The sequence below is a fragment of the Serinus canaria genome, chromosome 17 (assembly GCF_022539315.1).
Source record: "Serinus canaria isolate serCan28SL12 chromosome 17, serCan2020, whole genome shotgun sequence".
Classification (NCBI taxonomy): domain Eukaryota; kingdom Metazoa; phylum Chordata; class Aves; order Passeriformes; family Fringillidae; genus Serinus; species Serinus canaria.
Genome location: NC_066330.1, coordinates 10828341 through 10842091, shown reverse-complemented (window position 1 = coordinate 10842091; position 13751 = coordinate 10828341). Strand labels below are relative to the sequence as shown.

The 13751-nt window shown below is 48.0% G+C and overlaps 1 protein-coding gene across 4 annotated transcripts in view; it reads right to left on the bottom strand.

Annotated features, from left to right (window-relative positions):
* The window catches only part of RABL6 (RAB, member RAS oncogene family like 6), a 54073-nt gene that overhangs the window by 16464 nt on the left and 23858 nt on the right, over window positions 1-13751 (bottom strand). For all 4 annotated transcript variants that reach the window (XM_009093540.4, XM_018917900.3, XM_050980816.1 and 1 more), the window contains 2 exons: window positions 11243-11346; window positions 767-1110 (listed from right to left, as the gene is read on the bottom strand). In XM_009093540.4, coding sequence (XP_009091788.1) covers window positions 767-1110; window positions 11243-11346 — 448 coding nt within the window. The remainder of the gene's footprint in view (window positions 1-766; window positions 1111-11242; window positions 11347-13751) is intronic.

Genomic DNA, 13751 nt, shown 5'->3' with positions numbered 1-13751 from the left:
GGTATTTCCAAAGGGTGACTCAAACCATGTCATGATTTTTAGGCAGTGCCAGCTCTGCAGCTCCAGTTAGCTCAGCAAACAAAGCGAATGTGACAAACAAATGATGGTCCAGATCAGTAAAATGACATGCAACAAACCCTTGATGCCTCTGCCTGGCACTCTGTCTGGCAGGCTCTGGACCGAGGGCTGTGCTGCTCCAGTGGGTACCAGTGCTGAGGCAGCATCCGAGGGCTCCCTCCTCCCAGACCTGCTCTGAAGGATCAGATTTCCCCAGAGGGGGATCTGGTGTGGAGCCTGGACCTACATGACCATTTCTGGCTGAATGACCTTTAAAGTTGGTGCTCCGCTTCTCTCTGTTACGCACAGGAACCCCTCCGGACTGCCACACGTGTGCAAGGATGGCACTTCGAATAGCTTCTCTAAGTAATTTTTTTGCTATTCAAGAGGCATTATTTGCTCCTGGTAAGACCCTGACATTTTACTTATTTTATTAGTGTCTCCTGTGTGTTCAGGATCTTCCTCTTAACTATGCTACAGCCACCACCCAGCTGGCTGGGCACAGTCCCCATCCAGAACAGAGACAAACAAAAATGCTGATCAGGGGAAAAAAGAGAATGACAGCCCAAGTCTCCCTGGATACCCGCTGCACAAGCATGGCACCTGTGGCCTTCACACACCTGTCTGCTCAGCCTCTCACAGAGAAAACATGAAATGAAAACTGGAAGGCCTATGGATCAAATCCTGCCAGGACAGCACCAGCACCTACCTGGCTGGGGAGGAGTGGGCTCGGCTGCGGGGGATGTCCCGAAGAGCCGCGCGATGATGCCACGCTTGGGCGGAGGGGCCGTGGCCAGAGGGGCTGCGGGAGCTGCGGGGGGCTGCGGGGCCACGGGGGCAGGCACTGCTGAGAAGGATGAGGCAGGGTCAGGAGAAATGGTGGCGCCTGTGGCAAGTGGCAGCGGCGGCTGGGGGGTGCTGGGGCTGGAGCTGCCCGTCGATGCAGAACTCGGAGGTACGATGGGTGACTGGGAGCCGGAGGAGGGGCTCTGCCCGTTCGTTGCTAGTGGTGATGTGTGTCCTTGGCTTCGGGCTTCCATCATTTCCAGGAACCTGTGGGGAAGATAAATGGTGAATCTCAGAATCCCAGACTGCTCTGGGTTGGGAGGGACCTTAAAGCTCATCTCATTCCAACTTCTGTCATGGGCAGGGACACCTTCCACTAGGCCAGGATTTTCCAAGTCCAGCCTGGCCTTGGACACTTCCAGAAATCCAGGGACAGCCACAGCTTCTCTGGGCGTCCTATGCCAGGACGTCCCCATCCCCACAGGGAAGAATTTCTTCCCATCCAACTCTGCCCTCTGCCGGTTTAAAACCATTGCCCCTTGTCCTGTCACTACCTCCTCATATAAAAAGTCCTACTCCTTCCTTTATATAAGCCCTTTTCATCTGGCTGTGTGCTGAGCTGGGAGAGTATGGGTCTGCTTTCAGCTGGGTTTGGGAGGGTATGGATCTGCTTCCACTGACACTGTGACTTCCTGGGTCACAATAAATCTCAATAAAGCTCATGTTTACCCACATGAGCTGAACTCACCCCATCTGCATTGAGGTGTGGAGAATCCCAACCTGCTCTGCACTACAGGATGAAACTTATTTGCAACAGTACTGGAAACTCCCTGAATAGACAGACTATAATAACATACCAGGGTTTGAAATGCAACCTGAAGTCAGTTGTTGGACATGTCTCTAAAGGAGTAAGTGCTGTAGGAATGGCATGTTTTTACATTCTGCAGAACAAATCGCAGTACTCAAGAAAACTGCTGTAATAACCTCTTTATCAGCCAAGAATGGATTTGAGAGGAGAATCCTTGAATATCCAAAGAAAAAAGCTGTCCTGAGGGCTCAGAGAAGACTGACTGCCATTACCCTTCTTGCAGGGTGCAGATCCACATGCAGGCTCTCCCCTGCACACACTCCCCCTCTGTGTGAGAGGCCCTGGAGCCAAGTAGCAGGAGCACTGGAGCAGGTTGAGGCCCTGGCTGGGTTCCCGACTGGAAGAACATTAAAGCCTGTACCACTATAGGGAGTGAAAAGCTCTTTCCTTTTCCAAAAGAAACCCAAACCTAACCCAAGCCTCCCTCCACAGCCTGCAGTTTCACACACTGTGTGCAGAGAAACGTGGACAGAGACAAGTTTTTGCCATTAAAATGGTCTGAAAAACAGATCTGCCACACACTGCACAGCTGAGAGATACAGAGAGGACACCCAAAAAAGTATCCTGTGTAACACCCAGCACATCCCAGTCTCACTTCTCATTTCATTAAGCTTAATGAATTTGTGCATAGAGGCTCTGGATTCAGCTGGTTCTACAAGACAATTTTGGTTGTGCTCCAGGCAATGAGAGTGTGAAGGGAGAGCCTCCTCTCCCACACAGAGCATGACCTTGTCCTTCAGGACCTGAGCCAGCCAGAACCTTCCCTGGATTGACTGCTGAGCAGAACACAAACAGGGGGCTAAGAGACTCTAAGCCTTGAGATATGATTTCCTATTTTAAGGCAGTAACCTGATTTTCTTTTAAGGAACAAAATAATATACATTGTGACCAGCAGTGTCTGGATCTGTACGGAGCAACAGCCCCAGGAAGCCATTACTTGAATTGGAAAACCAGCAGTACTTCCTAACTAAGTAGCTGGGTAAAGTGGAGATCAAGGGCAGCACTAAAAAGCAGAGTTAGTGAGGCAACATAGACAGGGACAAGATACAGATAGAACCGGACGATCCTAAGTAACAGAAATAGGAAGAAATTCAACAGTACAAACAAAATTGTCATCTACTCAAGGGGGAGAAAAAGTGCTCTTGCTCCCAGTTGTCCACATGAGAATGGCTGGGAAAGACTTGCCTCACTCATTCTGGAAGTCTGGACTAAGGACTGCAATCCCAACCATGCCAGAGCCTGGCTGTCACGAGCTGTCCATTGATATTCAACCTATACCTGCCCTGATGCAGCTCCAGCCATTCCCTGCATCCTGCCCTGATCACAGAGAGCAGAGATTGGAGCTGCACCTCCACTGTCCCTTATGACGAAGCTGAAGACTGTCAAGGCACCTACATCAGTGCCATGCTGTGGTGTTCTCACTGATGCTTCCACCAGGATCCAGGCCAAGACAATGTGCCTATTCCACCCAGAACACTGGCTACATCAACATAAGCTCCCGGCAGAGCTGAGTTCAGAGTATGTGATGCAGCATCCAGTCCTCATCCTCCCTCTCCTGGGGCGAGCTGCACAGCAACACATTCATGTTGGATGGATTTGTCATGCACCACAGAAAAGACATAAAGGAGTTTAACTCCTGCACTGAGCGCTGTGGAGACTGCATCAGGTTGGTTTGGAAGGTGTACAATACATCACACATGCTGCAAGAACATGATAGTGTGTGCTCAATGCCTCTCCATTGCTGTGCTCCCTTCGTGAGGAGGGGGGCCACAACTCCGCATCCTCCAAGCAGGGTATGCACGGCGCCTGTGGGGTGGGAAAGACAAACCACGAGGCCGTGCTATTCAGCCCCCATACAACAAAGCCAAGGCTCTTTATCCCCAAACTAAGTGAATTGCCATGGCCTGCAAAGTTGTTTGTGAGCTTTGCCTGCATACAATGTGCAACTCCTCGGCTCCACATCACATGTGCTGAATTCTGCCATTCGTCCTCTCTTAGCTTTGATCCAGGCCCTCTGGTGAGCCAAAGACAGGAGATCTGAACAGCTCTGCTTTGTGGTACTCACTCCTCCTCCTCCCAAGACCCACTCAGCATTAAAGACTCCTGCCTCCCAGCTGTGAGGAGAGATTAATCCCAGATGATCTACATACACCCCTGTTCCTGTTATAGCAACAGCAATCCTGGATGGAAGCCTGCAAGCCTGGGCACTGCTGCACCCAGGAGTCAAGGTACTGCTGTCAGCAGTACTTGCTCTCTTGACTATCTGTGGGAATACCTAAATCACCAACATGGTTTGAAACCAGAATGAACAACCTCTGAGCCTCAAGCTGCTAAGTCCCACCATCGAGGCAACTGGCTGACTCAGGTAGGATAAGATGATTGTACACTGAAGATTTGGAAACAAGGAGACACAAAAAGAATGTATGGAGTCACATCAGTATACAGAAGCTCAAAGAATAGTTAAAGCTGGACTCAACAAAGCACAGAAAACTCTTAACAATACCAGAGTATTTAAAGATTTACTGTACGTGGTTCTGCCAAAGCTGCCCATTTTGGAAACAACCTGCTTTGTTCTGGGAAAGTAGCCAGCTCCAGAGGGAGGGAAGGCTGCGACTACCACCTGTTTTTCCTCCAGAAATACATGAAATTCAAGAGCTGGAGGAAAAAAAACCCCACTATATAACTGAAGTATAAAGAGTGTCATCCTTCCCTCCAGTGCAACCAGACTGGAGTATAAAACACATGCAGGCTTTGTCTGCACCTGTGCTCCTGTATCTTTGTCACCTGTCGTGTGTGAAGGGCATAAAAACAGGAGACAGCAAGTTCTTTAGAGGAAGATACAAATGGTTATTTGGGGACAGCACAACACAGACTCCTGCCCCAGCACAGCACTGAGGACAGCTGTGACACGTGTGCTTCATGTCACCTTGACCAGCTAGACATGTGGGCCAAACCTTGTGCTGTGACACTGGGGAAATCAGGGTGGTCTGACACTGGTTCTATCTACAAAGGCTGCATAAACCAGCTCTGCTGAGTTTTTATAGACAGATCTTCTGTGAGGGAGGTGGGTGGAAAACCAGCACACATTAAATGCTGCCAGCAAGCTCACAGTAATTTCTAGAATGGAGGTGTCTAAGCACCCTCCACACTTTGAAAATACTACATAATGCATGAATGCTTTCTCTGGCTTTACACACACTCCTCAGAGGCCCAAATGTGGCTGTTCTGGGAACACACCAGGCCAAACCTGCCATGTGTCTGTTTTTTCTCAGATTCTACACAATCTGTCCATTCCTCATTCTATCCATCAGACCTTTGGAAAAGGACTCACTCAAAACCTCACTGTGGAATAAGTAGCTTTGTGCCCACTCTGGAAGTAGCAGACCAGGTCCTACTAAAGCACAAGGTGAACTCACACCTGAGCACCTTTATTCCACTGGGATACAGAGACTGCAAATATATCCTGCATGTCCAGGTGGGTCATCTGTCCTCCCTCACAGGGGCTCCTTATTTGCCTTTCAATCTTTCCATTACAGACCAAGTAATATGTCCAAAACATCCTCAAACTCCTGAATAATTCACTGGTGGTTGAACCTGCTCGCAAGAAGAGACTTTTATGCATTTTAAAGATCAACACGCTCTGTGGGAACAAAAATTCATCAGGGCCTGAGGTTACTGTTGCTCTGCCCCCAGGGCAAACACAAAAAACACAAAAGGACTTGTTAGCTCACAATTCCTAAAATTGTCAATGCTTATGTTCATTTAATATTGAAGGTGGGAGCAGCCTAAAGCTTTTTGGCTCCTCATTCTAACGTGCTCCGATAAATTGTTCATGGGGCAAGAAAGGCTTTGGATTATTTTATTAATTGTGAAAATGAAGATTAATCGGCTGGATGACATAATTTAACTGGGGTTAGCAAGGGTTAGATTTTCACATGTTTGTTTTGGGCTCACTGCCTCAATCCCCCTAGCCTGGGTCCCTGAATGTAGAACCAACGACCAAGCAGGTTTAATTCCTGCTGTCATTCCATCTTCTACCTGACAAAATGGATGCAGCAGGGTAACTCCCTGCTCCGTAAAATACAGGACATGCTTCATGTCCCCACTTCTCAATCAAGACTGACTGATGACAGGCTTAGATGCACTTAACTCTTAATGCAGCACCCCCAAAAAATATGACCTAGATAAAGTCCCATTCCAGATCAGGCTGGCTGCTGGCCTGTCTGATGACCACAAGGATTCACAGCAAGTGGAGAAGATAAAAGTGGGGCAAGGGGAAGAGAAAGCAGGAGTGGGTTTACTTTCCCATCTGGTAATTCAGCCTGTAGCTGGTGTCACTCAGGACCTGTATTTACATACAGTGGAGGATGCCAGAGAACAGCTCCAACAGCAGCTCCTCCTGCCACTGTGCAGGTGTTACTCACCACCACGGTCTTCCTGAAACTATGAGCTATGATCAATGTGGAAGAAAGGCAAATGAAACCCCAATCCCCCAGCCAATGATTCTGCAGTGACTAAAGCTGTCTCTTTGGGCAATGGCTCTCCCAAGAGCAGAGTCCTCAGCAAGAGAGCCCAAATACCTGTCTGCAGTCACTGGTCTGGCACCAACATGGTGAGAGGAGACAGCCTCAAGCTGTGCCAGGGGAAGTTTAGGTTGAGTATTGGGGAAAATTTCTTCACCAAAAGGGCTGCCCAGCCCTGGCACCCTTCTGTGGGGGAATGGGCACATTGAACATATACAAGTTTTCCTTGAAAACAGAAAATAAGCTGGGTACAATTAAAAATGGAGAAATTGTGCAAATTAGGTACAAATTCAAAACATCATAAAAGTCATTACTGTTTGTTTAATAAGAATTCAAGAATTCAAAAAGGGCTGTAATGTTCTTTTAGCAGCATTGAAAATGTAAAGTCTGAAAGCACAGGGACAGTACCGGGGCCAGAGGTGTGTCAGGCAGTGAGGAGCCTAAACACAGGGAAAGAACTGGAAGCAGACTGTGTCTCCCACAGGCACATCCAGGCAGTGGCTGCCCAGGCTGGCTTACGCAAGGTGGAAGAGGCAGTGTCGTGTGCCACCTTGTGTTGTCTCTGGGACCCACATTTTGCATCAGGTCCTCAGGTTCCCCCCCCGCCCCCGCTAAAGCAGGAAGAAGAGTTCTTGTTCTCTTTCAGTTCTCACTGAGCCAAATTTAGCACTGGTCACTGTGACAGAGCAGCTACCAGACGTGCACAGGGGTGAATAACGGAGATGTCCTAGCGCTGTCACCTCGCTGTGCTCTGTGCCCTGATTTTATGGCAGGAGAGCAGGAATAGCCTCTGAGGAGGTGCTGCAGCAGCCACACCAGGGCCTGCGGCCCCAAATACCTGCAGTCATCTCCCCTTACTGTGCAATTTGGGTGACCCGTAGCAGAACTCCCAGTGCTGTCTGAACTGAAGCAACTAATATAAAGGCCTCGTTACAGGAGGTATGACGGGTGAGGGTCGGGCTCCTCTACCAAGCAATAAAAAGGAAAAAGCAAAAGAGGCCTCAAGTTGCACCAGAGGAGGTTCAGGTTGGATATTAGAGAAACTTTCTTCACAAACAGGGCAGCCAGACTTTGGAACAGCCTACCCTGATAGTGGTGGAGCTTTCATCCCTGGAGTGTTTGAAAAATGTGGATGTGGCCCCTGGGGACATGGTTGGGTGGTGGCTTTGGCAGTACTTGGTTAACAGCTGGACTTGATGATCTCAGAGGGTTTTTCCACTCCTAAGGATTCCACAGTTCTGTGATCTGTCAAGGGTCACCAAGTCACACTGCACTAACACACATGCTGTACACAACAGGGCAAGTGGCAGCACACAATGTACCAGGTGCTCACTTGGACATTCACTGACCTAGCATATTAAACCTGGTGTCTTATGTTTGGAAAATGCAAGATCTGGCTGCGGGTGTGTATTCTATTGCCATCTGTTAGGTATGGGGCAGTTATCTCCTGTTCATTGGGCCACCTGTTAAAACCAGGTGGGGCAGTTTTTTTTATGTCTTCCACAACCAATCCTCCCTCTGGAAAATATATTCTGTTAATGGGCCAGTCAGTGTTCCTGCATGGCTGATAAAATTCCATCATCCCATAGGGAGATGCTCCGCCCAGGGGAGGAGCCAAGCATTCCTACCTGGATCCAATCTGCTCTGGGAACAGCACAGCAGCCTTTGCCTACTGCATTCCCAGAGGAGCAGCTTTCTCCTGCCCTGCATTCCCAGAGGGAGAGCAGGCCCATCTCCAGCAGCCCTGGAGCTTCAGAGGAAAACTCCCCCCTTGTGCAGGATCCCTGCTCCAGCAGAACCACAGCTGGCACTGCAGGAGGGCTGAGCCCCCCTGGGATGGGACTGTGCCACCACCCTGAGGCCCCCTGGGATGGAACTGTGCCACCACCCTGAGCCCCCCTGGGATGGGACTGTGCCACCACCCTGAGCCCCCTGGGATGGGACTGTGCCACCACCCTGAGCCACCCTGGGATGGGACTGTGCCACCTCCCTGAGCCACCCTGGGATGGGACTGTGCCACCACCCTGAGCCCCCCTGGGATGGGACTGTGCCACTACCCTGACACACAGAGGAGCAGGGCATATTCTGACTCTGTCAGTGTTGTTTTGTATTACCGCTTTTTTTTTTTTTTTTTAATTTTAATTTTTTTTTCCTAATAAAGAACTGTTATTCCTACTCCCATATCTTTGCCTGAGAGCCCCTTAATTTCAAAATTATAATAATTCAGAGGGAGGGGGTTTGCATTTTCCTTTTCAAGGGAGGCTTCTGCCTTCCTTAGCAGGCACCTGTCTTTTCAAACCAAGACACCTGGTATGGGCATCCGATGGGCAGGGCTGCAAGGACCTTCCCAAGCCCTAATAAGGAGCTCTGCAGACCTGCCTCACCGCTGCAAGCTCTTGATTCCCAACACACACTGTGTCCACATGTGTCCACATGTACTCTGTTTCCCAGCCCAAACTGTTTACTAAGGTTGAGGCTTTAGCCAAACCTGGGTTCTCTAACATATGAATGTGAATATTTCTTTAAATTAGGTCTTTGGCTATAAAACTCGTGTTTGGAGACCTCCTGCAGGGATAAAAACTGAGTGTAAGAAGTGCATACCTTTCAACTCCAGGGCTGAAGTAACCCCTATGCAGCTCATCTGTCCCACAGAGGTGCCATTTAAACAAACAGACGCTCTATTTCCACTTGGGGTACAGAGAAAAACCTTAAAAACCCTAAAATAGCTCCTTTTAGTCAGTGGGATCAAAGTACTGACACATGACACTCCCTGATGCTATTCTTTTGGGATCTGTGCCTCTAGTCAGGAAGCATCCAGGGGCATTTTAAAGCCCTTTCTCTAAAGAAGTGTTATTTTCTGAGAGTGAAGAACTTTGGCTTCAGTACAGATATGAACATATCTGGAGCCGGCCAGCTGCATAAGAATGTCACTTTATTTGCTAAACCAGAATCCTAGAGAAAAGTCTTGCATTTAATATTTCATCAACTCCTCCTCTGTCAGGTTCTGATATTTCTGAGGCCATGTTAAGTCAATCTGCAGTCTGACAGTGACTACAGCCTCCCAGCAGGGCAGTGGGGTCACATTAGGAGGGATGACCCAGTCTAATACCTGTTGCTGGAACTAGGAGGTCTGGCCAGCCCTCCACCACTACCACACAGCTGCTGCTGCCTTTAAGATCTAAGATCTCTTCTCAGAGCCAACCCAACACAGACTAACCCTGAGGTAGATATAGCAAAGATAGATTTCACAGCCACAGAGTCTCAGACCAGTCTAGGTTGAATGGGACCTTAAAGCTCACCTTATTCCATGCCCCTGCCCCAGGCAGGGACACCCTTCACTAGACCAGGCTGCTCCTAGCCCCATCCAACCTGTTTTTCTGCTGGATTTGTGAGCTGAAGTGACACATATGGAGACTCAGCACACACTAAAGCTGCTGGAAGGGCAAGACGTGACAAAACAGCAAGATCTTGTGCTGTGAATTTGAAACAGCTCTGCCAGCTCCTGGTTCTATTAAGTATCCTCTCATTACTGAAGAAGTACAAACAAAAACATGGAAAACTGTAGCAGATGCAGGGCCTGCTACGGCTCCGTGGAGGGTGTTTAGAGATAGGTATTTGCTGAGTCATAGGAATTGTACCAGGAGTCCTCACTCTGGTCCTCCTTATCTCTCTGTGACCCCATAGGCTAGTTTCCCTAACCCTTACAATTGGTCAGTTTTCAATCCTCCCTAACCCTATAAAAGAGGCCGTCTGGGCCCATTTTCCCCAGAAGAGCAGCTTCAAGACCCTTCGCGAGACCCTCAGAATAAACCATTGTGGAAACGCTCTTGGCCGCCTTCTCTTCTCTCATTTTGTCTGCCTTCCAGGAGCCACAGCCAGCCGCAGCCCCTACGAGCAAGCTAAGAGCTGAAATCACAAAAGAGCTGAAATCACTGAGCTTGCTAGGGGTCTCGGCTGTGCGGTGGTCTGGCCTAGGGCACCCCTGCCTCTGGACGGCTGAGGTGTTCAGCCTAGGGCTGCTTGCCTGGGGCGCTTACCCTGTGGGGAACCAGCTATCCGGCTGAGAAGCTAGCCCCTGTGGCTCCATTTATTTTACAGAAAACCATCTGACAGCACAGCCCACGCAGCCCAGTCCTTTGAGTAGGGACATCAAGAGAAGTGCTGAAGGCAAGAGGTGACTAACTAGTCCCTCAGGAGAAGAATGAGGTGAATGCTCTGCAAACAGCATTGTTTTGTGTGGATTTCAATGCTCTCCAAGGAAAACATGCTGAACAAGGTTACAGAACTTGAAACTTGGTCTGAAAAATGCTTGTCCAAAAGCCTGTGCATGAATATTTCATAATCATCGATTCCAATTTCCAAACAAAAGCTGCCTGCAAATAATCTTTTTTCAATACATTCTGAGGCTGACTTTTCTGGCTTGCACACCACTGCAATAAAGGCCTTGTCATTGGAATTCACAGAACATGGATTCCTGTTCACTGTGCTACAGGTGTATTGGCTTTATAGGGCTAAAGCTAGAAAACACTATTACAAGCAGCCAGGGTGCAGAACAGACACAGAAATACACCAAAGATTTCAGAAGTGCTCAAAGGGAACAAAAGACAGCAGTGTTGTTGCTATCACTTTCTGCTGTCATAAGACACAAAATACACAGGAGTGCAGCAGCCAGGAGAGGAACCTTGTGTGCTGAGCAGCTGAGAGATGTAAAATATCCCCTTCCAGCACTTTATCTACTTCAGCATGTGCTCCAGGTGTGCTGCTCAGCCCCACCTGCCCTGCCCTCCCTAATCACGTGCCTGTAGGAACCAGACCTTTCACAGGGATCGCCAGTTGCATGCTTTTCTTCAGGTGATGACATTCAAAAACAACATTTTATCCAAAGGATCCCTAAATGTTACTCGCTAGACCTTTCAACCTGGCCACATGCCACAGCTGGGGCTGCCCAACATTCATGTGACACCCAAAGTAGCAGTTAGTTAGCAGAAAAGACAGCTCAGTGACATACAGTTCGTAGTTTTGGTCTTCAGTCTCTTGCTGCACTGACAGCTCCTCCAGAGTTGCATCAATATCCAGCTGATTTGTCTCTAGCTGCCGTAGCAACGTCTCCCTCTGAGGAAAGGAAAACAAGCTGGGTCTGAGCAGAAGGGTCACTGTAACAGATCTCTGTGCACTGAGATCCTGTGTCACCACTTTACCACAGCACCGTGCAACAGGAGCCCCGGCCCTGATCATGGTGTCCATTTAAATACAGAGCACAAAGGGAAAGTGAATAAAAAGCAGATAATCCATAAAGTCTGTGTGTAAGAAGCACCTTGTTCTGGGAGCAATTCTCAGCTATAAATTAATAATGTGTTATTTCAGACACCACAGCACCAGTTACCTTTGGAGAAAGGATTCAGCCCCTGCAGAGATCAGTTGTGCAACTCATTCACTCAGGCCTTTTGACTTTCCCTGTGCTAGATCAGCTCCTCTGGGAGCAGGACCCAGCTGAATGCAAAGCCTCCCAATAATTTTTTTTTGCTGCTGGGATAGATGAGGGAGCACAACCTATCAACTCAGGGACATTTCAGAAGTCCTTGCCCCTCTGCCTCCAGATGTTCCACAGATGGGGGACAGACACCCTAGCCCATTTTCAATGGACAATAAAGTCAGTTGGCTGCACTAATGTAATCCAGGACTGCCCCACGGAGTCCTTCCTTTCCCACATTTCCCATAGAACTCAAACAAAAACCTCAGCTGAGAGGAAGGGCTCCCTCTTCCCAACATCCAGACGACAGCAAGGAGAGATCAATATCCATAGGCACAGCCAGCTCCCTCAAGGGCTGCAGCCCTGCAGGGCTGACACAGCATCCACTCCTGCAGAAACATCATTCTGGATCCCCTGGACAAGACTAGAGTTGTCAGTGGTGCAAATGCTGCCCCACAGCCCCATCCTCTCTGCTCAGGCACAGCTGGCTGGCACACGGCTGGGCACTGGCCCTGCCCATCAGCTCACCTCCCAAATTTTGGAGTCAAAAGCCACATGTTTGTGCCTGAGGGCATCAATACTCTCTCTCCCCCCCACTGCCTATGCACTGGGTGGCATAGGAGCAGGGCCAGCTTGTGCTGAGTTGGGTTGGTGACTCCCAGCCCTGCACAGTTCCTGTGACAGCAGGTCTGTGGTGCCACAGGCTGCATCCCTGCCTGGGCAGGAGGACATGCAAGAGAAACCCCAGGCTTCCTCCAAACTGCCAAGATTTTGCTTTGATAACTGTTGTATCCTCCAAGTACATTTCAGCTTTGCTCTGACAAATATTTTTGAAGGCTAGCATCAATAACCATGGTGAATTCTTAATTCCCTGTCTGACAACACTTGAACTCACTACAGAAAGATCCCATCAAATTAAAAGCCCAGAAGGAAATCTATTACATAATTCCCAGAATAATATCCATCTGAGAAGACAAACATTTGCATGAAGTGATGGTTTTCAGTCTCTACATGCACATGCTGCTGGCATTATGGTTTCATAGATGTGACAACTTTAAAGCTATCAACCCACTGCACAGGTCTGAGGAGCAATTAACTCACCTGGCTCACAGAAACCACACCAAGTGCTGTGCTCTGGAGAATGATCACAGCACAGCCTGAGCCCTCCATGTCTGATTTTACTATGACTGAAATCAGCAAAAGAGTTTAAGTAATTTTTATTTTGTACTGTAAGACTGGTGACTCATCACAGTTGATAACCCTAATTTATTCGAAGACACAGGCCTTCTTGAAATGTAAATGTTTCTGTGATCATTTAAGCTAATTTACTGCTTCCAAGGCATATAGAGTCTTCATGTTTACCTTTGCGATTGTGTTAAGAGCTTGGAGCAATCCCTCTTTTCTTTGCTGAGTAATTTTTATTCATCATATTCAAGTGCTCTCTGCAGATGGAAACTTGACTTTAATTAACATGTATGCATGGACTTATGAAGTCATTACTTAATGCCAATTCCTTTATTGTCATTTACAGACAAGAAAGATTCAGCAAAATATGCTATTCATATTTAAAGTTGTTACCCTCATCAGAAGTTCTAATGAGGACTTCAGAATTCAAATTCTAGAAGACATTTCAGAATTCAAGAAAATCAAGATCTCAGAATTCAAGAAAATCAAGATCTCAGAAGCAGTAGATATCATCATTTCATATTATTCATGCAGCATAAACAAAAATGAGACAAAAAAGGGCAAGTCTGCTGCTCCTTTGTCCCCAGTTTCCTAAGACAGGTGAAATACATGCTGAGCAAATAAGCTGAACAAACAGAGTCAGAAGGGCTACTGCTTTCCAGTGCTTACCTGAGGCTCTCTGATAATGACTTTAATTAGACTTGTCTATTAAATAAGTGGTGTGCCTTGCCTTACACTTTGGCACAGAGACATACACCAGCTTTATTTATTTTAATCTTCACAGATCACGATAAATCAAGAATATATACTTAATAAAGACAGACTTGCAATCAATTTTGTACAAATTCGTCACTACTAATAA